The sequence below is a fragment of the Anomaloglossus baeobatrachus genome, chromosome 5 (genome assembly GCF_048569485.1).
Source record: "Anomaloglossus baeobatrachus isolate aAnoBae1 chromosome 5, aAnoBae1.hap1, whole genome shotgun sequence".
In the NCBI taxonomy this organism is placed as follows: domain Eukaryota; kingdom Metazoa; phylum Chordata; class Amphibia; order Anura; family Aromobatidae; genus Anomaloglossus; species Anomaloglossus baeobatrachus.
Window position 1 is genome coordinate 542743473 of NC_134357.1, and position 25216 is coordinate 542768688.

The window sequence follows — 25216 nt, forward strand, 5'->3', positions numbered from 1 at the left end:
CAGGTGGTCCTTGTTCTTTGCCAGGTTCGATTTCCAGCTCCATTTTCGACCCGCGGACAAGAATGTACGAGCAGATGCCTTGTCCAGGTCATTCATGCCCATGGAGCAGGAGGAGGAGACATCCCAGCCCATCATCTGCCCTAGTAAAATCGTTCCGGTGGCCCCTGTCACCCTGGCCCAGATACCACTCGGGAAGACCTATGTCTCTGAGACGGACAGGCAAAAAGTGTTGCACTGGGGCCATGCCTCGAAAATAGCCGGTCATGCTGGTCAGAAGAAAACATGGAGTACAATTGTACGTCACTACTGGTGGCCATCCCTTCGCACGGACGTCGCTTCTTTTGTCTCAGCCTGCTCCTCTTGTGCCAGGAACAAGACGCCCAAACACCTGCCATATGGCCGTCTTCTGCCTCTGCCTATACCCTCCGTTCCGTGGCAACACGTTGCAATGGACTTTATTACGGACTTGCCCCTGTCCTCCGGACACACTGTCATATGGGTCGTGGTGGATCGGTTCTCCAAAATGGCTCATTTCGTCCCTATGGTTGGACTGCCTTCTGCCCAGGAACTCGCTGACGCCTATGTACAACACATCTTCCGGTTGCATGGCTTTCCATCACACATTGTGTCCGACAGAGGAACTCAGTTCACCTCCCGCTTCTGGAGGGCTCTCTGCAAACATCTGGGAGTGACTCTGGACTTTTCTTCAGCCTACCATCCTCAGTCGAATGGCCAAGTGGAACGAGTCAATCAGATCTTGACCTCCTTCTTACGTCACTAAGTCAACGCCCATCACGACGACTGGTCCACGCTTCTTCCTTGGGCTGAATTCTCCCATAACCATCACATCAGTGAGTCCTCCTCCAGCTCTCCCTTCCATGTCGTTTACGGTCTTCAGCCTTCCGTCCCTTTACCTGTATCCTCTTCCTCGGATGTCCCTGCTGCTGATGCTGCAGTCCGTGACTTTGCAACAATTTGGGACTCTGTCAAGGTGTCCCTTGGACGTGCTTCCCTGCGGATGAAGAGACACGCAGACAAGAGGCGTCTGGATCCTCCGTGTTTCTCTCCAGGAGATCTGGTCTGGCTTGCTTCCAAGTACGTCCGATTGAAGCTACCATCATACAAACTGGGCCCTCGCTACATCGGGCCGTTTAAAGTCATCAGCAAAATAAACGAGGTCTCCTACAAGCTGCAGCTCCCGGCCACGATGAGGATACCCAACTCCTTCCACGTCTCCCTGCTCAAGCCGGTTGTCCTTGGTCCCTTCTCCGCTGCTGCCAGTTCTGCTCCTCCTCCTATTGCTGATGATGACATCTATGCGGTAAGGGATATCGTGGCCATTAAAACCGTGCGGGGCCGACAGTTCTTCCTGGTGGACTGGGCTGGGTATGGTCCTGAGGATAGGTCCTGGGAACCCCGGGAGAATGTGGGTACTCCCCTGATACGTGCCTTCCTGTCCCGGTTGCGGGGAGGGGGGCGTGGGGGAGGGGGTACTGTCACGCTCCCCAGCTCCCGTGCCACGGTCCCCGGCTCCCCTGCCTTGCTTACTGGCTCCCCTGCCACGCTTCCTCGCTTTCAGGCCGTGCTCCGCCGCTCCCGTGCCAGGCCTCCCGGTCCCCCGCTCCACAGCCTTCCTGCCTCATCGCCTGCGGTCCCCAGGCAGCCCGGTCCCCGCTCCCGGCGCCCGTCGGCTACTCAGCCCCAGCCCGGCTCTCCTGCTTCCTGCTCACCGCTCCCTGCTCTGGCTTCTGGCACCCGGGCCTCGCGCATGCGCATTAGGGCGCGCGCGCGGTCATTGACCCTCTCTTAAAGGGCCAGTGTCCTCCAACAGGATATTGGTGAATCAGGTACAGGGTATATAGGGGAATCCTTTCCAAGTGGGCGGGGCCTGTTCTTCATGTTTGCTAAGCTAGGAGTCAGGTCTCCTTGTGTCTTGCGGTATACTTACCTCTCTCTCTCCTAGAGCCGCTCCTGCCTCGCCATCCGGTCCTGACGATTCCCGAACCCCGAACTGTGACTGTCCGCCATCCCGTCAGTCCATACCATCTCTGATCCCTGTGGTGACCCGTCTTCTCGCTCCATCGGTTCTGGACTCTGCCTGACAACATCTCGGCCTCCGAACCTGAGCTCCGTCACCCGGACTACCTTCGGTGACTCCGTGGTCCCAGGGACTTCTACACTCCACTTCCTTGAACGGACTCTCCTGCTACCTGTAGTGCTCCGGCTACCGGACCCCTTGCCTTCAGTGAGGTGTTCGGCCCAGTGGATCCACCTCCTGGGTCTGCCCGTCCATCCGGCCCTAACAGTAGCTCAGTCTTCTTAACACAGTGTTCTTAACATCTCTGCGTTTGTGTATGGCACCTTCATACCTTGATGATGATGTTGTTGCAGCTGCAGTCTTGAGCTCTAGGAAGTCGAGGCTGGGGTCGTTCCTCATCTGGGACTGCTCGTCGATGAACCTTTGAGACTGACGTTGCCCATGTCTCCTGCAGACTGTATGGCAGCTTCACCACGATTGGGTTCACTCCATGGGCTGTATCCAGATAGCATAGCCCAGACAGACGAGGGTCTCTTTTGCAAAGCTCTAGCTCCATGAGCAGATCTTGAAGCTTGTGGACTTCTTTAAGGTTGATCTTTGGGACGGTCTGCAGTCTCTTCAATAGGGCTTTCTCTATCGCTTCTGCGCTGCCAAAGGTACGTTCCAGTCTTTGCCAGGCAGCAGTGAGACCTGCTTCTGCTTGTCCCACATAGACGGTTCTGAGGCTCTTGATAGAGCCTGGGCCAAACCACTTGATTATGAGGTCAAACTCCTGTTCTGCAGTTAGGTTGAGATTGGCAATGGCTGACTTAAAAGTTTATTTCCAGGCCCTGTAGCTCTCTGCACGATCATCAAATTTTGTGAGACTAGTGTTGATTAGCTCTCTGCTCACCATGAACCTGGCAATCTCAGACATATCTGATTTCTCACCGCTTGTTGCCACAATGACTTGTGATGCCCCTGGGGTGTATGGGCTGCCTGGCATGAAAGGGTAAGATGCTCCTGGGTAGAATGATGTTGCTGCAGGGTTGAGTTGTGGTTTAGCCTGTGTAGATTCTGATGACTGCTTCTTGAGCTGTGGAAGAGGGTCTGGAACCACTAGGTTGCCATCTTGCTGTAGTGATTGTGTATGAGAAGTCCCCTCATGGTGACTGTTATTGACTTGCTTGGGTGCTGTGTACGGCACTGGCACTGGTAGAGCAAAGTTGGAGGTTTGAGTGTTGTCGGCTTGGACGGTACTGCAAACTGGGGTTGCTGCAGGTAACTGATTCAGTACATAGTCTCTGTTGCAATCAACTGGATTGTCTGTTTCCAGTGGTGGCGAGTAAACTAGATCAGGACCTTGGCTTAATGCTTGCTCAAGTAATCTTACTTTAGCTAGTGCAACTTCCTCTTCCATCTGAGACCGAAGGATTTTTATCTGAGCCTCCGCTTCTGCCCTCTTGGATTCTGCTTCTGCTCTGGCAAGGGCTTCTGCTTCTGCCCTCTTGGCTTCTGCTTTTGCTGCTTCTGCTCTTGCAAAGCTTTCTGCTGCTTGCGCTCTTGCAAGGACTTCTGCTTCTGTCCTCTTGGTTTCTGCTTTTGCTGCTGCTTCTCCTGCAAGGGCTTCTGCTTCTGCTGCTTGCGCTCTTGCAAGGGCTTCTTCTTCTACTTCTCTTTCTGTGCAGGAACGTCTCACCTTGGATTCCTCTACTCTTATGTGGGTCTCTAGTATTCTGTCATTCAGGGCTGAGCTTCTTGAGGATGATGACCCGGATGATCAAGAGGAACATTTAGATGAGGTTGATCGGTGTGATCTGGTTTATTGCTGGTGAGAGATGCGGTGTTCCGCTTTGTCTATGGCGACTTGCACCTTGGCGTCTCTTTCCCTGGTCACTGATTCTGCCTTGCTCAAGTCTCAAGGGCGTCATCAATTTTAGAGTCTTTTGGAAAGGACATGTACCTTGTGGATAGTTGTTTGTATCTTTCTTCAGCCATTCGACAGCGGTTTGTAAGCTTGCGGCGTCCCCTGAAAAGGATTCAAGTCTTGACATGTGGTAGGAAACTTGTTCCCATTGTTCTTCCAGGTATTCACACAGCTCATCTTTCATTGTGTGGTAGTTTTCAAAGGCCTTTATCGTTGGTTTGGAAGAGCGTCTCAGTCGTACAATTTGGTTTGCTGGAAGCATGTGGTCTGCCTCCTGGGCTTCATAATGGACAGTATCAGGTTGTATTTGCTCTATTTTAGCAGTGGGGAACTGTCCAAGATCTTTTTCAGCCATTTTGATTTAAGGTGTACTGTCTCTTTAAGAAACTCGACTTCTGAATTGGGGTCTAAAAATCACCGTTCAGCTCTGTTAGGACTCCCTGATGAGATCCCCAAGGTAATTTAAGTGAATCGTGGGGGTTTGCAGTCCGACAATCTGCAGCGATGAGGTATAATATACTCCAAGTCTATAGGAGGGGTATGGCTAGAGGAAAACAGCACGTGCATACAATGTTCCTTTACAATGCAGGCAGAGGTGATTCAGGATGTGGCAGATGGGAGAGCTTCCCCTTAGGCTTGTCCAGGCATGGACTGTAGCAGGCAGAGAGGGATACAAGGTCCTTAGGGATCTGTAGCCGGGGTATTGAGCTTTTAAATAGTCTTCTGACTGATTTGGGCTCTAAGGAAATTTTTTACTTTGGGCCCTTAAGGTAGTTTTTGACTGTTCTGTCCCCACTTAGAGGCGATTGAAGGCAGGTAGTTGGGTTGAAGTGTGAGGAGTAGTGATGTGTCAGTCGCGAACGATCCGACACAAAGATCCGGCTCCCTGCTGTGAACAACAGGAGCCGGATCACCAGTGTGAGCCACTGAAATCCCTAAACGGCTCTTTTCGCAGTCAAAACCCCGCCCATCCGTGGCTAAGCTCCGCCTACTCAGCAATCTAATTGCCCGCTTGTAAGTGGGCGGGGTTTAGCCACGGGTGGGCGGGGCTTTGGCGGCGTTACTATAATCTTAAATATGTGTTCACCTGGGGTGAACACATTTAATAAGGAGCCGAGAATGAGCTGAAAGATCTGGCTCTTTTTGGTGAACGGAGCCATAGGAACCGGATCACCAAAAAGAGCCGGACTGCCCATCACTAGTGAGGAGCCTTACCTTCGTTTCCACTATGTGAGGCAGACATGACCAGAGCGCCCCAGGGTGGATGGATTTAAATGTACACAAGCTGAAGTGAAACAATGGTGGTTTATTTTTCCTCCATGAACAAAAACATGCAGCAGTACAGGGATCAAGTGGCTGTAACTGATGTAGTCTTGTGATGGTTGTCCTAGAGCTGCTGCCGGTCAAAAACTTTGCTTTTCTGAAGCCCAAAGAAGAGAGAGATCTGCTCCTCATAATGCACTGACTGAAAGTGAAAGTAACTTGGAGTCAGGATGTGAGGTCATATGTAGGGCTGAAAACACTCCCACAGGCAGGACCAAAAAGAACCAGGGGAACAGAATGGTCTGACCAGTAGATGGCAGCAAAGGACAAGCATGAACGTATATACATTGAATAACATTAATTAAATAACAGTAGATATGTCATTAAAGGTTTTGAAGAAAACAGGTGGGAACAGCACACTTTGTACTCACCTCACGTGACATTGTCTGAAATAATAGTGGATCATCTAATCTACATAGTTTTATTACTATTAATTTTTAAGCAGTAATAGGGACACATACACCAGCAGCGGTTCAGTATTGGGGTGACGGCAGAATGAGGAGTTTACTTTGTGCAGGTTGGGATTAGATGGGGCTGGTGCCAGAAATGTGAGAAGTCAAATGTGTCTTTGTTGTAATCTCTGTAGACGAGTTGCGGCTGGAAGAAGTTGTCATGTCGGTCTGGGCCAGATGGAAAAGACGGAAAAAGTGAACAATTTCATCCGAAAGAACGTCAGCTGTAAGTCACCATTTTCACTGTGTGCAGAATTATTAGGCAAGTTGTATTTTAGAGGATTTTTTTTATTATTGACCAACAACTATGTTCTCAATCAACCCAAAAGACTCATAAATATCAAGGCTTAATATTTTTGGAAGTTGGAGTGTTTTTTTTTTTAGATTTGGCTATCTAAGGAGGATATCTGTTTGTGCAGATCACTATTACTGTGCAGAATTATTAGGCAACTTAATAAAAACCAAATCTATTCCCATCTCACTTGTTTATTTTCACCAGGAAAAACCAATATAGCATCACAAAATTTAGAAATAAACATTTCTGACATGCAAAAACAAAACCCAAAAATTAGTGACCAATATACAGTTAGGTCCAGAAATATTTGGACAGTGACACAAGTTTTGTTATTTTAGCTGTTTACAAAAACATGTTCAGAAATACAATTATATATATAATATGGGTTGAAAGTGCACACTCCCAGCTACAATATGAGAGTTTTCACATCCAAATCGGAGAAAGGGTTTAGGAATCATAGCTCTGTAATGCATAGCCTCCTCTTTTTCAAGGGACCAAAAGTAATTGGACAAGGGACTCTAAGGGCTGCAATTAACTCTGAAGGCGTCTCCCTCGTTAACCTGTAATCAATGAAGTAGTTAAAAGGTCTGGGGTTGATTACAGGTGTGTGGTTTTGCATTTGGAAGCTGTTGCTGTGACCAGACAACATGCGGTCTAAGGAACTCTCAATTGAGGTGAAGCAGAACATCATGAGGCTGAAAAAAAAGAAAAAATCCATCAGAGAGATAGCAGACATGCTTGGAGTAGCAAAATCAACAGTCGGGTATATTCTGAGAAAAAAGGAATTGACTGGTGAGCTTGGGAACTCAAAAAGGGCTGGGTGTCCACGGATGACAACAGTGGTGGATGATCGCCGCATACTTTCTTTGGTGAAGAAGAACCCATTCACAACATCAACTGAAGTCCAGAACACTCTCAGTGAAGTAGGTGTATCTGTCTCTAAGTCAACAGTAAAGAGAAGACTCCATGAAAGTAAATACAAAGGGTTCACATCTAGATGCAAACCATTCATCAATTCCAAAAATAGACAGGCCAGAGTTAAATTTGCTGAAAAACACCTCATGAAGCCAGCTCAGTTCTGGAAAAGTATTCTATGGACAGATGAGACAAAGATCAACCTGCACCAGAATGATGGGAAGAAAAAAGTTTGGAGAAGAAAGGGAATGGCACATGATCCAAGGCACACCACATCCTCTGTAAAATATGGTGGAAGCAACGTGATGGCATGGTCATGCATGGCTTTCAATGGCACTGGGTCACTTGTGTTTATTGATGACATAACAGCAGACAAGAGTAGCCGGATGAATTCTGAAGTGTACCGGGATATACTTTCAGCCCAGATTCAGCCAAATGCCGCAAAGTTGATCGGACGGCGCTTCATAGTACAGATGGACAATGACCCCAAGCATACAGCCAAAGCTACCCAGGAGTTCATGAATGCAAAAAAGTGGAACATTCTGCAATGGCCAAGTCAATCACCAGATGTTAACCCAATTGAGCATGCATTTCACTTGCTCAAATCCAGACTTAAGACGGAAAGACCCACAAACAAGCAAGACCTGAAGGCTGCGGCTGTAAAGGCCTGGCAAAGCATTAAGAAGGAGGAAACCCAGCGTTTGGTGATGTCCATGGGTTCCAGACTTAAGGCAGTGATTGCCTCCAAAGGATTCGCAACAAAATATTGAAAATAAAAATATTTTGTTTGGGTTTGGTTTATTTGTCCAATTACTTTTGACCTCCTAGAATGTGGAGTGTTTGTAAAGAAATGTGTACAATTCCTACAATTTCTATCAGATATTTTTGTTCAAACCTTCAAATTAAACGTTACAATCTGCACTTGAATTCTGTTGTAGAGGTTTCATTTCAAATCCAATGTGGTGGCATGCAGAGCCCAACTCGCGGAAATTGTGTCACTGTCCAAATATTTCTGGACCTAACTGTAGCCACCTTTCTTTATGATGAAACTCAACAGCCTACCATCCATAGATTCTGTCAGTTGCTTCAGTTGCTTGATCTGTTTACGATCAACATTGCGTGCAGCAGCCACCACAGCCTCCCGGACACTGTTTTCCCTCCCAGTAGATCTCACATTTTATGAGGGACCACAGATTCTCTATGGGGTTCAGATCAGGTGAACAAGGGGGCCATGTCATTATTTTTTCATCTTTTAGACCTTTACTGGCCAGCCACGCTGTGGAGTAGTTAGATGCATGTGATGGAGCATTGTCCTGCATGAAAATCATGTTTTTCTTGAACGATACCGAGTTCTTCCTGTACCACTGCTTGAAGAAGTTATCTTCCAGAAACTGGCAGTAGGTCTGGGAGTTGAGCTTAACTCCATCCTCAATCCGAAAAGATCCCACAAGTTTATCTTTGATGATCCCAGCCCATACCAGTTCCCCACCTCCACCTTGCTGGCGTCTGAGTCGGAGTGGAGCTCTCTGCCCTTTACTGATCCAGCCTCAGGCCTATCCATCTGCCCATCAAGAGTCCCTCTCATTTCATCAGTTCATAAAACCATTGAAAAATCAGTCTTAAGATATTTCTTGGCCCAGTCTTGATGTTTTATCTTATGTTTCTTGTTCGTGGTGGCTTTTCAGCCTTCCTTACCTTGGCCATGTCCCTGAGTATGGCACACCTTGTGCTTTTTGATACTCCAGTAACGTTGGCGCTCTGAAATATGGTCAAACTGGTGGCAAATGGCATCTTGGCAGCTTCACGCTTGATTTTCCTCAATTCATGGGCAGTTATTTTGCGCCTTTTTTTCCCAACATGCTTCTTTCGACCCTGTTGGCTATTTGCCATGAAACGCTTGATTGTTCGGTGATCACGCTTCAAAGGTTTGGCAATTTCAAGACTGCTGCATCCCTCTGCAAGACAACTCACAATTTTGGACTTTTCAGAGCCCGTCAAATCTCTCTTCTGACCAATTTTGCCAAAGGAAAGGAAGTTGCCTAATAATTAAGCACACATTATATAGGGTGTTGATGTCATTACACCGCACCCCTCCTCATTACAGAGATGCAAATCACCTGATTTACGTAATTGGTAGTTGGCTCTCAAGCCTATACAGCTTGGAGTAGGACAACATATATAAAAAGTATCATGTGATCAAAATACTCATTTGCCTAATAATTCTGCACACAGTGTATATCTGCACTGTGATCTCTTGTATGTGCTGCAGGGCTGATATCTACCTCTATATAATAGTCACCATATAGCGTTAATATCCATGTCATCTGCTAAGGTTCCCCTATACCAGGGGTGGGGAATCTCCGGTCCGCGGGCTGTATGAGGACCTCGAAGACTTATTATGCGGCCGCTGGGCACATTCCCTCCTTACCCCACACATAACCTTCCCCTCACCCAGCACCATGACACCCAGCACAGCAGAGTCCTGCATACACTGAGGAGCTGATCATGTGACCCTGACTCCTCCCCTGCATGTGACGTCATCACAGGTCCTGGAAGCACAGAGCAGCCATATATCTAGTGTGCGGCTCTGCAGGAGGAGGTATGTGGAGATTCCCCATTACTGGGGCAGGGGGCATTAACCCCTTCAGCTCTGAGACTTTCTTGGGGTTTTTCTCTCGCTGATTTCTATGAATCGTGGGGTTTTTGTTCCTTTTCCTCTGATAGATACAGACGCCCCAACTATGAGAGGCCGGAAGTGAGGAAACCCGTCTGCCCTCAGTCCTCGGCCCCTTTCCTGCCCTCAGTCCTCGGCCCCTTTCCTGCCCTCAGTCCTCGGCCCCTTTCCTGCCCTCGGTCCTCGGCCCCTTTCTGCCCTCAGTCCTCGGCCCCTTTCTGCCCTCGGTCCGCGGCCCCTTTCCTGTCCTCGGCCCCTTTCTGCCCTCAGTCCTCGGCCCCTTTCCTGCCCTCGGTCCTCGGCCCCTTTCTGCCCTCAGTCCTCGGCCCCTTTCTGCCCTCGGTCCGCGGCCCCTTTCCTGTCCTCGGCCCCCTTCTGCCCTCAGTCCTCGGCCCCTTTCTGCCCTCGGTCCGCGGCCCCTTTCCTGTCCTCGGCCCCTTTCTGCCCTCAGTCCTCGGCCCCTTTCTGCCCTCGGCCCCTTTCTGCCCTCAGTCCTCGGCCCTTTTCCACCCTCGGTCCCTTTGGGGCCCCTTTCTGCCCCCACACAGTATAATGTTCCCCCCTCACAACTCTACAGCAGTGATAGAAGGACACACCGTGCTCCTCTATATTTCTCTTCTCGCCCCTTGTCACTCATTCACCATTTTTTTTCTCCCCCACATGAGGAGTTGTCAGAGGACCGGATACAGTGAGGGGTATTGAGCAAACGCTAAGGACAGGGAGCAGAGTGCAGGGAGAAATCAGAGAGTGCCCTTCATATCCAGGATTCGAGATGGGCGAACCCGCAAATATTCAGGTGGGTCTAACCGGATTTTAAAAAAAAATCCGGTTCTCAACCTGACTAGAGCCCGCTTTACACGCTACAATATATCTTACGATGTGTCGGCAGGGTCACGTCGTAAGTGACGCACATCCGGCATCGTAAGGCACATTGTAGTGTGTGACAGGTACGTGCGATTGCGATTGAACGGTAAAACGTTCATTGCATGCACGTCGTTCAATTCCTAAAAATTGAACGTCAGGTTGTTCATCGTACCCGGGGTAGCACACATCGCAGTGTGTGACACCCCGGGAACAATGAACAGCAGCTTACCTGCGTACCGCGGCTCCCACCGGCTATGCGGAAGGAAGGAGGTGGGCGGGATGTTTATGTCCCGTTCATCTCCGCCCCTCCGCTTCTATTGGCCGGCTGCCGTGTGACGTCGCTGTGACGCCGAACGTCCCTCCCACTCCAGGACGTGGACGTTCGCCGCCCACATCGAGGTCGTATAGACGGGTAAGTACATGTGACGGTAAAAAATCGTTTGTGCGACACGTTCAACAAATTGAACGTGCCGCACATATGATGGGGGCGGTTACGATCGCATACAATATCATATGCTGAATCGTAACATGTAAAGCAGGCTTTAGTCACGAATATTTTCCCAGACGCCAATCCCCACATAAGTCTATAGGGACCCAAAGATTGTGCTTTACAATGGTGGTAGAAAGGGCTAGGGGGATACTGAAGTCACAGTGCTCGGGCATAGAATATAACTGTACGCTGTGGCTTCATTCAGAGACTGACTGAGCTGCAGCTGTGATCGGTGACATCACTCAGTTTACATGCTCATTTTAAATGCGGTCACAGCTGGAGGTACCCATGGTACTCCACATGTAACCGCAGGTAACCTGACCTCAGATGACCTCATTGAACTCAGTGATCGCCGCTCAGGTGAACTGAGTTCACAGACTTGCATCTCCTGGCAGAAAACCGCGTTTGTCACTTCTTGTCTCCCCCGCCAGTGCCTACAGCCAATCAGTTGCCGGAGTAGTGGCCAACATAGCCAATGATTGGGAGCATTGAGGAGATGTCTTAGTCAGTAATTCAACTTATGTTCCAGTCCATACAAAACAATAAAATACATCTACTCCTTATATCGCCTCATATGTTTTACCTTATTTTCTACAGTAATTGGATTATTACACAGGATTCTTTATGATGTTACATCGTCATCTTCTCTCCATTCAGGTCTCTACAATATCGGATCCTCTCAGTGGAGATCTTCTATAAAAGAGAATTTTTCTGATTTATTTCTCAAGGATGGATATAGACAGAGAAAAGATGGCGGAGAGGATATTACACCTCACCCTAGAGATCCTCTTCCGACTTACTGGAGAGGTGAGAGATTCTGATGACGTCACATTACATCATTCTTATCTATGGAAATAACAGATGGACAGAACTGGAGAGGTGAGGACTCTGGAAATGTCTGTAGTGAGATTTATTACTGTGTCTCTCCATAACCAGGATTACACAGTAGTGAAGAAGACCTCCAGTGATCGCTGTCAGGCCCCTGTGTCTGAGGAATGGGGAAGACCCCTGAGCCAAATCACGGGGCCTCCACCTCACCCCCCGATACATGAGGACATCAATGACCAGAAGATCCTAGAACTCACCTACAAGATGATTGAGCTGCTGACTGGAGAGGTGACACTGCTGGCAATGCTGGGACATTATACAGTAACGCTATGAAGGGATCGGGGGATGACGGTATCATTGTATGTATCAGGTTCCTATAAGATGTCAGGACGTCACCGTCTATTTCTCCATGGAGGAGTGGGAGTATTTAGAAGGTCACAAAGATCTGTACAAGGACGTCATGATGGAGGTTCCCCAGCACCTCACATCACCAGGTAATAGATAGAACTAAATACACACGGCCTATAGATATCTGTATGTAATTAATGAATTCAGTCCCTGTATGTGTTTCCTCCAGTTCTATCCAGTAAGAGGACAACACCAGAGAGACGTCCCTGTCCTCTTCTCCCACAGGACTGTAAACAAGAAGATCCCGATGTTCCTCAGGATCATCAGGTAGATGGAGAGAAGGTGACATGAAATCTGCCCATGATGTATAGACGGCTGTGAAGGTCTTGTGCTCAGTCTTGTTTTATCCACCAGTATTATATGTTTTATACTTGTGTAATGAGAGCGGTGGAGATGGCAAGGTTAGACCTGATCATAGATGTGACTTCTCCATCTGTCTGTGACTTTTACAATATTTCTTTCAGGGTGAAGATCTGACACATATTAATACTACAGAGACATATGTGAGGGGTGATGAGTGGAGTAAAGAGGAGATTTCTACAGATAACTGCCCAGGTGAGTAGTAATCACTAAATCCAGAGAAGTCACAGCTTTTAGAACGATGCAAAGATTCTATGTCCCACTGAATGTCTGGATTGTTGAAATCCCTTATAATAAGAACCGGATTATTATTATTAGTTGCCTTTTCAATTTGTTGCAGCATTTCATCCTCTACCTGTTAGGAGGCTTATAAAAAACTCCAATTAGCAGTTTTCCATTATTCCCCTTTGTGTACATTTACCCTTGCTGACTCTACCTTGCTGAAGCTCCCCCCGATGTCATGATTGATCACAAGTCTTAAGTTAGATTTGCTAAATATACACACCCCTCCACCTTTTTTGTCTTTCCTGTCCTTTCTGAATGTGGTGTAAACCCTCTACGTTTGTCACCCAGTCATGGCTCTCATACAACCAGGTTTCCTTAATACCCACTGCATCGTTACTCGTGGTTGACAGAAGAGTCTCAAACTCCTTTATTTTTTTGTAACACTTCTTGCATTTGCCAGCAGACATTTAATACTATTAACACATTTCTTACTCCTTCTCTCCTTACTTTCCTTTCATACCCCTGCCCACCCCCCCAAACCTGCCTTGACCCTACTGTCTCACTCTCTCTGTTTACTCTATTTTTGTTTTATGCAAAACTACTCTCCCTCCCCTAGTTTTATCCTAGTTTTAAAGCTCCTCCGTCTGACCATTTGTTGCCAGCACAGCTGCATCCTTCCCATTGGGGTGCAGCTCGTCCCTACCGTGGTGCCTGTAGTTGACAGAGAAGTCAGCCCAGTTTTCCATGTTCTCCGGCCCCCATCCTCCATGTTTATAAACATAACTGCAAAGAGAGTATACTGGGGTGACGTAAAATAAACACAGGAGTTTACATATGTAAAGTCATAAAGCTATTAGAGAATCTGAAAGAAGTCGGCGTAGGGATTATACCGTATTTTTTTGCATTATAAGACGCACTTTTCCTCCCAAAGCGTCTTAAAATCTGAATATAGCTTACCGGGAGGAGGGGAATTGGCGGGGGGCTGTCTGTGCGGCTCTGTGTGTGGGCAGCCGGGTGACCGTGCCTGACGGTGCGTGCTGGCAGCTGCCACTCTGTGCCAGCGGCCGGGTGCCTCTCTGTGCGGGTGGGCAGGCAGCCTTCTGGCTACCACTCTGTGCCAGCGGCCGGGTGTCAGTGCTGGCAGCAGAAGCTGCGGTGGCTGTGTGGTGGGTGTCCCAGATGGTCTGTCCAGGCTTCAAATGATGGCACCTGGAGTCAGCACATGCACAGATGGAGCTCTTGGATGAGAGCATCATCTGCGCATGCGCCACTCCGGGCGTCATTTCTTTGAAGCCCAGACCGCCAACAGAGAATCTGGGACACTTGCCGCACCAGTCTGCTCCACCACACAACCACTGCAGCTTCCGCTCTAAGTACAGAGCTGTTCCCTCCACTCTGCCAGCACTGACCCTCCGCCGCTGCGAGCACAGCCTCTGCCTCCTGTGACCCCACTTCACCACCGCTGCCGCCCCCTCCGGTAAGACAACACCGGAGTATAAGACGGACCCCATTTTTTTTTTACCTGTTTTTTATCTCCAAATTTGGGGTGCGTCTTATAAAACGAAAAATACGGTAAGTTTAAGCTTTTGGGGCGGGAGAGGAATCATTACTCTAACACAGGGGTCGGGAACCTATGGCTCGCGAGCCAGATATGGCTCTTTTGATGGCCGTATCTGGCTCGCAGACAGGGCTCCTACCTGTCTATGGGAAGGATGCATGCACCGCGCTCCATCAGGCCGCGGTGCACGCTGATATTGGTAGTTCTTTGATGGCCTGATAAGCATTGGCGGCAGTGGTGAGCGGCAGGGAGCATGGACTACATTTCCCATAACTCCCTGCATAGCCGCGCCGTCTGCAAGCACGCACCTGCGTCCAGGGCCGGCGTCAGCACTCGGCAAACCCGGGCAAATGCCGGGGCTCTGGAGAGCCGGGGGGGCCCACTCGGCCTCGTCATTTCTCCTGTCCCTTGGCCGGGGCCCACTCGCCTTTATAGTTCTGCTGCCCCCGGCCGAGTTCCGGGGACCGCAGTCCTCGGCAGCAATCTGCGGCGCCGTCACTTTAAGGCGCGCAGACATCCTGTTTTGAATTTCATCTGTGGGTGGAGCTACCGCCTTCTCAGTCCCACAGATGAAGGAGGCGAGCTTCTGCCCGTCGCTGTGTGGGCCCCCTCTCCACCATGACCTAATCGGGTAAATGCCCTCTCCGCCTCCCCATTATGGGCCCCGGTGAGCTGCTTCTAACCCCCCAGATGTATGCCCTGCCAATCCCCCCCCCCCCGCCGATTCCGCGGGTGCTGGCCCCACTGATTCCGCGGGTGCTGGCCCCGCCGATGCCGCGGGTGCTGGCCCCGCCGATGGTGCGGGCCCCGCCGATGCCGCGGGTGCTGTACCCGCCGAGCCGCGGGTGCAGGCCCCACAGAGCAGCAGAGTTGTGTGTATTTGTCTGTATGTAGCAGTGTTGTATGTGTTTGTCTGTATGTAGCAGAGTTGTATGTGTTTGTCTGTATGTAGCAGAGTTGTATGTGTTTGTCTGTATGTAGCAGAGTTGTATGTGTTTGTCTGTATGTAGCAGAGTTGTGTGTGTTTGTCTGTATGTAGCAGAGTTGTATGTGTTTGTCTGTATGTAGCAGAGTTGTATGTGTTTGTCTGTATGTAGCAGAGTTGTATGTGTTTGTCTGTATGTAGCAGAGTTGTATGTGTTTGTCTGTATGTAGCAGAGTTGTGTGTGTTTGTCTGTATGTAGCAGAGTTGTGTGTGTTTGTCTGTATGTAGCAGAGTTGTATGTGTTTGTCTGTATGTAGCAGAGTTGTATGTGTTTGTCTGTATGTAGCAGAGTTGTGTGTGTTTGTCTGTATGTAGCAGAGTTGTGTGTGTTTGTCTGTTTGTAGCAGAGTTGTGTGTGTTTGTCTGATTGTAGCAGAGTTGTGTGTGTCTGTTTGTAGCAGAGTTGTGTGTGTTTGTCTGTATGTAGCAGAGTTGTGTGTGTTTGTCTGTACGTAGCAGAGTTGTGTGTGTTTGTCTGTATGTAGCAGAGTTGTGTGTGTTTGTATGTAGCAGAGTTGTGTGTGTGTGTTTGTCTGTATGTAGCAGAGTTGTATGTGTTTGTCTGTATGTAGCAGAGTTGTATGTGTTTGTCTGTATGTAGCAGAGTTGTATGTGTTTGTCTGTATGTAGCAGAGTTGTGTGTGTTTGTCTGTATGTAGCAGAGTTGTGTGTGTTTGTCTGTATGTAGCAGAGTTGTGTGTGTTTGTATGTAGCAGAGTTGTGTGTGTTTGTCTGTATGTAGCAGAGTTGTGTGTGTATGTAGCAGAGTTGTGTGTGTTTGTCTGTAGCAGAGTTGTGTGTGTTTGTCTGTATGTAGCAGAGTTGTGTGTGTTTGTATGTAGCAGAGTTGTGTGTGTTTGTCTGTATGTAGCAGAGTTGTGTGTGTTTGTATGTAGCAGAGTTGTGTGTGTTTGTCTGTAGCAGAGTTGTGTGTGTGTTTGTCTGTATGTAGCAGAGTTGTGTGTGTTTGTATGTAGCAGAGTTGTGTGTGTGTTTGTCTGTATGTAGCAGAGTTGTGTGTGTTTGTCTGTATGTAGCAGAGTTGTGTGTTTGTCTGTTTGTAGCAGAGTTGTGTGTGTTTGTCTGTTTGTAGCAGAGTTGTGTGTGTTTGTCTGTTTGTAGCAGAGTTGTGTGTGTTTGTCTGTTTGTAGCAGAGTTGTGTGTGTCTGTTTGTAGCAGAGTGTAGTACCATTGTTTCAGTCCAGTTGTGGCTTTATACAGCAGGGAGGAGCATTCCTTGCTGTACTAAGTGAACATTGGAGCGATTGATCTGTCAATGGCCCTTTAAACATATTGTACGGCTCTCGCGGAATTATATTTCAAAATATGTGGCGTTTACGGCTCTCTTAGCCAAAAAGGTTCCTGACCCCTGCTCTAACATGTAAAGCCAATGGCAATGTGGTAAAATTGCATTGGCTGACCCACTTTTATGTAATAGTGTAGAGTGCTTGTTTTTTGAGAGAAGCCGAAGTGCATGATGTGAAGGATATTGGGGGAGGGGGGATGGGGCGATAGGAATTGGTGTTGCTTTCCTTTTGTATGTGTATATTTATGTTGTTGGAAAATGGTAAGAAAAAATGTCTAATTTAAAAATGTGATTTGGGCAAAATGCAAGGCTTGGGCCTCTGGGTTACTAATAATGAAGAAACCCTCTGATTGAGAGATGATGTACTTGAGTGGGGGATTGTTTTTCGTAAGATGAGTAGAAGTTTTTATTGGTAATCTTTTTACCTACAAAATATTTTTTGTGGCTTCTTATTCCAATATTTTGAAGGCAAAATGAACATACAGTTGAACACCACACTCTACTGGTTCATTAGACTAAACTGTCATTGTCTTTAGTGAATAATTTAATTTTGCTACATAAGTTATTTCTATGGACATTTTAAATAAAAATGTTCAAAAATATACATTTTAAGGATATTTTGTTCAAAAATAATAACTGGTTTTATTCTTGGCAGATGATGGTGATGGAAGATCAGGGAGAGAACTGAGATCTTCAATTTTTGAATCAGATGACTTTGAGATCACACAGGATATAACTAAAGTGAATGACATTACTCTAGATACACCATCATCTCTTCACAGCAAAGATATATCAGCTGATCCTATGAAACAGGTCCTATCTTCTGATTCATTACAAACTACTAAGAAAATTAAAAGTCACAAAAGAGGCATTAAAAAAGGAACTCCTAAACCAAATAAGTCAATTTTGCATTCAGAGTGTGGAAATAGTTTTCTCCTCAAAACATCTTTTGTTCAACATCAAAAAATTTCCACGGAGGAGAAGAGATTTTCTTGTACCAAGGGTGAGAGATACTTTAACCAGAAATCAGTTCCTGTTATGGATGAGAAAATTCATACTGGGGAGAAGCCTTTTTCATGTTCAGAATGTGGGAAATATTTTGTACAGAAATCAGTTCTTGTTAGACACCAGAGAACTCACACAGGGGAGAAGCCGTTTTCATGTTCAGTATGTGGGAAATGTTATAGAGGTAGGTCAGCTCTTGTTATACACCAGAAAGTTCACACAGGGGAGAAGCCTTTTTCATGTTCAGAATGTGGGAAATGTTTTGTACGGAAATCAGATCTTGTTACACACCATAGAACTCACACAGGAGAGAAGCCTTTTTCATGTTCAGAATGTGGGAAATGTTTTGTACAGAAATCAATTCTTGTTTCACACCAGAGAACTCACACAGGGGAGAAGCGTTTTTCATGTTCAGTATGTGGGAAATGTTATGGAGGTAAGACAGGTCTTGTTACACACGAGAAAATTCACACAGGGGAGAAGCCTTTTTCATGTTCAGAATGTGGAAAATGTTTTATACGGAAATCAGATCTTATTTCACACCAGAGAAGTCACACAGGGGAGAAGCCATTTTCATGTTCAGTATGTGGGAAATGTTATGGAGGTAAGACAGGTCTTGTTACACACCAGAAAATTCACACAGGGGAGAAGCCTTTTTCATGTTCAGAATGTGGGAAATGTTTTGTACAGAAATCAGATCTTATTTCACACCAGAGAACTCATACAGGGGAGAAGCCCTTTTCATGTACAAAATGTGGGAAATGTTTTATACGGAAATCAGATCTTATTTCACACCAGAGAACTCACACAGGGGAGAAGCCTTTTTCATGTACAAAATGTGGGAAATGTTTTGCACGGAAATCAGATCTTATTTCACACCAGAGAACTCACACAGGGGAGAAGCCTTTTTCATGTTCAATATGTGGGAAATGTTATGGAGGTAAAACAGGTCTTGTTACACACCAGAGAACTCACACAGGGGAGAAGCCATACTCATGTTCAGAATGTGGGAAATGTTTTGCACAGAAAACACATCTTGTTAACCACAAGACAAGTCATTCAGGGAAGAAGCCATTTTCATGTTCAGAATGTGGGAAATGTTTTAACCAGAAATCGCATCTTATTACACACCAGAGAATTCACACAGGGGAGAAGCTGTTCTGATACCTAGGTTCTGAAATGTGAATTATTTGAAAATCATATTTTGTTTACCATCAAAAATAACTCACATGGTGAGTTATCATTATACATTTTATTGACAAATTGTACAAAAACCATATAACAGACCGTAGTATAATTGAATGGCAAATGGAAATTACTTTAGAACGTGCCTTATATTTTGGACTATGACATACTTTTAACATGAAGAAATCTTGCTAATAAGTGAATGCCTCTTACAGTCGGGAGACAGCGTCCTGTAATGATGGAGAATGCTGACAGTGTCCTTACCAATTACTGAGAGAACTGCTCTCTCCTCCTGCCGCACACTGATCTGTTTGATTGGTGCACAGTAGGAGATAAAGTTACAGAGACCTGCACCTAGGCTGCATGTCCTGAGTGAGCAGCTGAAGAACCTTCCACCGCAGGGTCTTTTGGGCCATGTAATCAATCACATGACCTGAAAGGAACTACAAAATGGGGTAGTGTATACACAGTGAATGTTTATATAAATGTATATATTTAGCAGAGCTGTATGTGTACACAATGATGAGTAGAAATGAGTGGATCCGTGGAAATTCGGTTCTGTGGGTTCACTCGGATTTTTTAAAGTTCTGTTCTGGACTCAACCTGAACTTCATTTGAAGACACTGATTAGCAGTTTAAGTCTCCGCCCATGTGGAGGTAGCCACTTCCGGGGGAGGGTGGACGTTTTTTTTTTTTTTTCATTTTTTGTGTCTGCACACTACATTCGATCACGCTGTTATTACCCTCCGTGCGAGCAATTCAAACACTGTAAGCGGCTTGCACAGGGCTGAGCATCAAGTATACCTGAGCACAGCGCTGCTCACTTGAGTGCTTTGCATACGTAAATCACCTGAACCCGAACGCTAATTTTTCTTTTTTTTTATGTAAAGTCTGTGTTCTGTACGAACACTGAACATCAGGTTCGCTCATCTCTACTGAGGAGCTAAGGGGGAACAATGTTTTGAACTTTTGACTTTCAGCCTGGATATCTCACTACCCAGCAGTTTTCTGCGAGAGTCTTCCATCATTTTATAGACAATCATCTTGGCTATCTCATACATAAATTTGTCTTGCAACTATTTAGCATATGATTAGTAATGCAGATTCTTGTTATATCACTGCATTGTTACCAATTTGCTCAGAAAAATCTGAATTAAAATTATTATTTTCTACACTACCATTCAAAAGTTTAGGGTCACCCAGATTATTTTGTCTTTTCCATGAAAATTCACACTTTTATTTATCAAGTGAGTTGCATAATGAATAGAAAATATAGTTCAGACATTGACGAGGTTAGAAATAATGATTTTTTTTTTTTTTAATTAAATGTTTTTATTAAAGTCTTACAAGTTACAACCGAATAAACATTGGAGGCTACCCAGCCTCTACCCCCCTCCCGTCCCTCCCCTCCCCAACAAACATTAAACAAACAGACTTGTAGAAAGGAGAGATAATGTCAAATCTGCAGCTCCACATATTCCTGGACAAAAGTTCTTAAGTACCATTATTACATTTATCAATTAATCCAGTTAGACTTTTGTTTTTCTTTATGAGTTTTTGCTTTGTTTGGCATTGTACACAGTTAAATGTCATTTTTGATGAAGAATCTAACCTGTTCCCATGCTACTCTATTCTCCCCAAACCTCTGTCATCATTATAGAGAAGTTCTGCAGAAATTTCTCGCCCTTTGCCCCTTGTTATCAATTTAGAGTAAGCCCAATCTAATCAATTTAGAGTAAGCCTAATCAGTTCCCTCGAAGCCAACCCTAACCCGTCTATCCATCGTGCCCATATTTTTTCAAATTTGATGACGCCATTTCTTTTCCGATATATACTTTTCTCCACATTTATCATCCAATTAACTTTTTTGACATATTCAGATATTGTAGGACTGTGGTCCGAGATCCAGTGTTGAGCGATTAATTTCCTGGCAATATATAATAGTCTAGATACGGCCACTTTGCCCTCCTCCTCCAAAGGTAAATCCTCCACGTATCCCAGAATACATACAAAGGGAGTTAAGCTCGTCTCTATCGTATATACTCTATCGATTATTTCTGTCACCTCTCCCCAGTAATGTTCAATATCAGGACACGACCACATCATATGTAATAGATCTGCGGAACATATTTTGCATCGCGGGCAGAAGGGGTCAGTTCTAACTCCAATATCAAACAGGAATCTAGGAGTGCGATATACTTGGTGAATAACGTACAGGTGTGTCAGTCTGTATGCCTCCCCCAATTATAGACTAGGAATTCTTTCTAAAATTTCTACCCAATGGTTGTCCTCAATAGGTCCTATAGCTCGTTCCCATTTTTCTTTTGCGTTTACTAGAAAGTTCCTGTGCACCAAATATAATAGATTCCAATATAGACGAGAGATCACTCCTGCTGAGCCTCTAGAGGTTGCTATGCGTTGCATGACTTTGTTCTGCTCCAATGCTCTGCCCGTAATAGAGGTTTCTGCCTGATAGTCATATCTCAGTTGCAAGTACTTATAAAACTCTGAATTCTGGATCCCAAACTCTGCTTGCAACTGAGGGAAGCCTCTGAGTTGGCCCTCCTCCACAATATGTGTGAATCTATTTATCCCTCTCAAAGCCCAGCTCCCAAACCCCTCTAAACGATGCAAGTTAGGTAACCATGGAGTTCTCCATATAGAGGTGTATTGTGAAATTCCCTGAATGTCTTGTAGTTTCTTAGTTTTATCCCAAAGTTTTTGGATTAGTAATAGGGTTGGGCAACTATTAGCAGCAGCTTCGAAGCCTCCTGCCTCTAGAACCTCGTATAGACTAGTGGAGTGTTGTAGAATTATATACTGTGCCCCCCCCCCTCCAGGGTCCTCCCATCCCCTAATGTGCTGAAACTGAGCCGCCAGATAGTAAACCCATGGATTGGGTACCGCCAGACCTCCACTACTTTTATCCCTCTGCAGGGTCTCGAGCCTAATGCACGGCATCTTTCCGCTCCAGATCAATTCACGGAATAATGCATTTGCCTTATGGAAAAATCTTTGTGGAATCCATTGTGGAGAGTTGTGTAGCTTGTATAATAGTTGGGGCATCCAGATCATTTTGATCAAGTTAGTGCAGCCAACTGCTGAGAAGGGCAGGCGAAACCAGACTTCTTTCTTATCCTTAAATTTCGACAGAATAGGGGTTAGGTTGAGATTCTCATAATCCTCAACACGAGTGGTGACTATTATCCCCAAATATTTAAACTGGGCAACAACCTGTAGGCCCGAGTGTACGTAGTTAAGTGAGTTTGTGGTTCCATCCACCGGAAGTAATACAGACTTTTCCCAGTTAATTGATAGACCTGAGTACTTCCCAAATTCTTGTATAACCCCCATTGCTCTTGGCAGTGATGATGTTGCGTTGGCCAGAAAAAGGAGTGTGTCATCTGCATACAACGCTATTTTTTCCTCCTGACCACCCCTCCTGAACAATGTTATGTCTGGATTGGATCTAACCATTGCCGCCATAGGCTCAACGGCCAGAGCAAATAGTAAGGGGGATAGCGGGCATCCCTGTCGGGTGCCCCTACCTAGGTGGAAAGGAGAGGTAAGGCATCCATTAACTTTGATCCTAGCAGTAGGGTTATTATATAGAAGTCTTACCCAGGAAATAAAGTCCCTCCCAAGTCCAAATCTGTCAAGTACTGCCCAGAGAAACTCCCACTCAATAGAGTCGAAAGCCTTAGCGGCGTCTAGGGAGCAAATTACTCTATTCTCTGAGTTATCAACTCGCAATTGTAAGTTGAGGTGTAACCGTCGTATATTCACTGCCGTTGATCTGGAAGGCATGAACCCCGACTGGTCCGAATGGATTAGTGAAAGTATAACCTTATTAAGTCTGGAAGCTAGTACTTTAGCTATTATTTTGATATCTGTAGGTAACAGAGAGATAGGTCTATAAGAGTCAGGGATAAGGGGATCCTTGCCAGGTTTAGGTATGACAACTATCACTGCTTCTCGCATCGACTGGGGCAAGGAGCCATTTTTGGCTGCTTGTTGGAAGGTCGACAGCAGCTGGGGGAGCAGGATGTCTCCAAACTTTTTGTAAATCTCTGTGGGGATCCCATCTGAACCCGGTGACTTATTATTGGGCATGGAGGATACCGCTAAATGCAACTCTTCCAGTGTGAGTGGACTGTTTAGGTATACCCTGTCCTCATCTGAAAGTGAGGGCAAGGGGATGTCTTTCAGGTAAGAAGCTATCTGTTCCCTATCATATTGCAGTTTAGTACTGTAAAGTTGTTCGTAGAATTCAGAGAAGGTAGCCAAAATTTGGTCAGGTTGATTGACTATGGTCCCGGTTTTGTCCCTTAGCGCCCCCACAAATGTGTTCCCCCTTTGTGCTTTAGCAATCACCGCTAATAAATGACCCGCTTTTTCGCCCTCTTCAAAGAATCTCTGTTGTGAAAAAAGTCTTGTGTTAGTGGCCCGTTCCTTAATGTGAGAATCATATGCTTCTTGTGCCTCCCTCCATTCCAGTAAGTCCCGTGTATCCCCTGACAGAATGTACTTCTGTTCTGTCGTCTGGACCCATTCTTTAAGAAAAATTTCAAATTGTGCCAACTTAATTTTAGATCTACTGACCCCCTGTATCAGTGACCCCCTCAGACAGGCCTTCATGGCATCCCAAACAGTGTTAAGCGACATCTCCCCAGTACAGTTGTCCTGATAATAGTATTCAAGGGCTAGTTCAACTGGGCCCACATCTATAATCTGTAGCCAGAAAGGATTGATGGACCACAAGCTACGAGTACGATCAAGCCCGGTTAAAATATTAAGTCGTGTCAGCAGTGGGGAATGGTCTTATAAACCTCTAGGAAGGTATTCTGTGTTTTCCACCATTGGCAGTATACCCTCCAAGCCCAAGATCAGGTCTATTCTGGACAGAGTGTTGTGTGTTTTGGAATAGCACGAGAATCTCTTGATTCCAGGGTTTCTGATTCGCCACAGATCTGAAAGTGCCAGTTCAGCCACCGTGTCCCCAAATTTGGAGTTAGGATAGTGTTCTAAGTGAGTACCCGCATTGTGTTTGTCCCAATATGGGTGAATGATGTTGTTGAAATCCCCCGTGCACACCACCTGTACATTGGGGGTCTTGCTAATCATTTCCGCAATTTTGTTCATAACAGTATTATTATATGGAGGCGGTATATAAACTGTTATCAGAAGGAGCTCCTTGTTAAATATTTTACAGTGCACGCAAATGAATCTACCTTCCTGATCTACTGTGGATGAAATGATCTCAAATGGGATTGCTCTGTGGACTAAGATACTGACACCTCTGGAATGAGCTGTGTAGGTTGAGTGGAAACAGTGGCCCACCCATGAGCGATTCATGTATGCTATTTTGTCGCCCTCCAAATGTGTCTCCTGTAGGCAGATGATTGCTGGAAAGTGGGATTTGACCTGTTCCATTTACTGCTACCCTTTTTGTGGGGTCCCCCAAGCCACGGACATTCCAAGAAAGAATGTTAATCCTACCCACCATCCTGGTGGTATGCATATGTAGTGCAAGCAGTCACACCCGGCAGAGAGTTCCACCCCTCCTCCACCTTCCTGAACCACATGAGAACCATTAGCAGACATAAATATAAAAGCATCATTAAAGCTGCAGAAACATTCCCCCCCCCTCCATCCCCCACCCTACCCCCGCATCTAACAGTTGTCCCACAACATAAACGTTGAAACTGAGGCACCAGTCCATCGTGAAGCCGAAACAAGAGAGGCAAAATTCCCGCTTCCCAAAATGGTTTAAAGCAAGAAGAAAAAAACAAACCTGAGAACAATGAGAATTGCAGGGACGTGAGAAAAACAAAAACCGTCTCTGGAAGTGAAAAAGGGAAAGAAAGGAAACCCAAACTCCTCTTCCAGAGAGTTCTGCTGGAACCAATCAATGGGTATCATAATAATTTTATCCACTGGGCCAATCCTATGTAATCGCAGCAGAAAGTCGAGTATTCATCATCCATAAAGTCCTTAAAGGGTTACATATCAACATTGTGGATTTTGCCTGAGCCGTTGCTCATTCATATTGAGCCATCTGAGAGCATCTTTAGGATTTTCAAAAAAGAATGTCTCTTGCAGTGCAGCCACCCTGAGCTTCGCTGGGTACAGCATTGAGTACGAGACTTGTGCATTTCTCAGGCGGCGTTTCACATCTGTGAATTGAGCTCTTCTTTTTGAAATTTCAACTGAATAATCAGGAAAGAAGGATATTTTGTGGCCGTCCACCATTATGGACCCTTTGTTTCTAGCCGCTCTTAGGATCGCATCCCGGTCTCTATAATGTAGTAGTTTCACCAGGACAGGTCTTGGAGGAGCTCCCGGAGGCAGGGGTCTGGTGGGCACTCTGTGGGCTCTCTCCACAGCATACAGGGGGGA

The 25216-nt window shown here is 46.2% G+C and overlaps 1 protein-coding gene across 1 annotated transcript in view; it reads left to right on the forward strand.

Moving 5' to 3' along the window:
* Positions 1 to 25216, forward strand: part of LOC142312216 (uncharacterized) — a 240110-nt gene that overhangs the window by 46269 nt on the left and 168625 nt on the right. Inside the window, 4 exon segments of the mRNA XM_075351123.1 lie at positions 11615 to 11764; positions 11894 to 12073; positions 12156 to 12279; positions 12363 to 12460. Coding sequence (XP_075207238.1) covers positions 11615 to 11764; positions 11894 to 12073; positions 12156 to 12279; positions 12363 to 12460 — 552 coding nt within the window.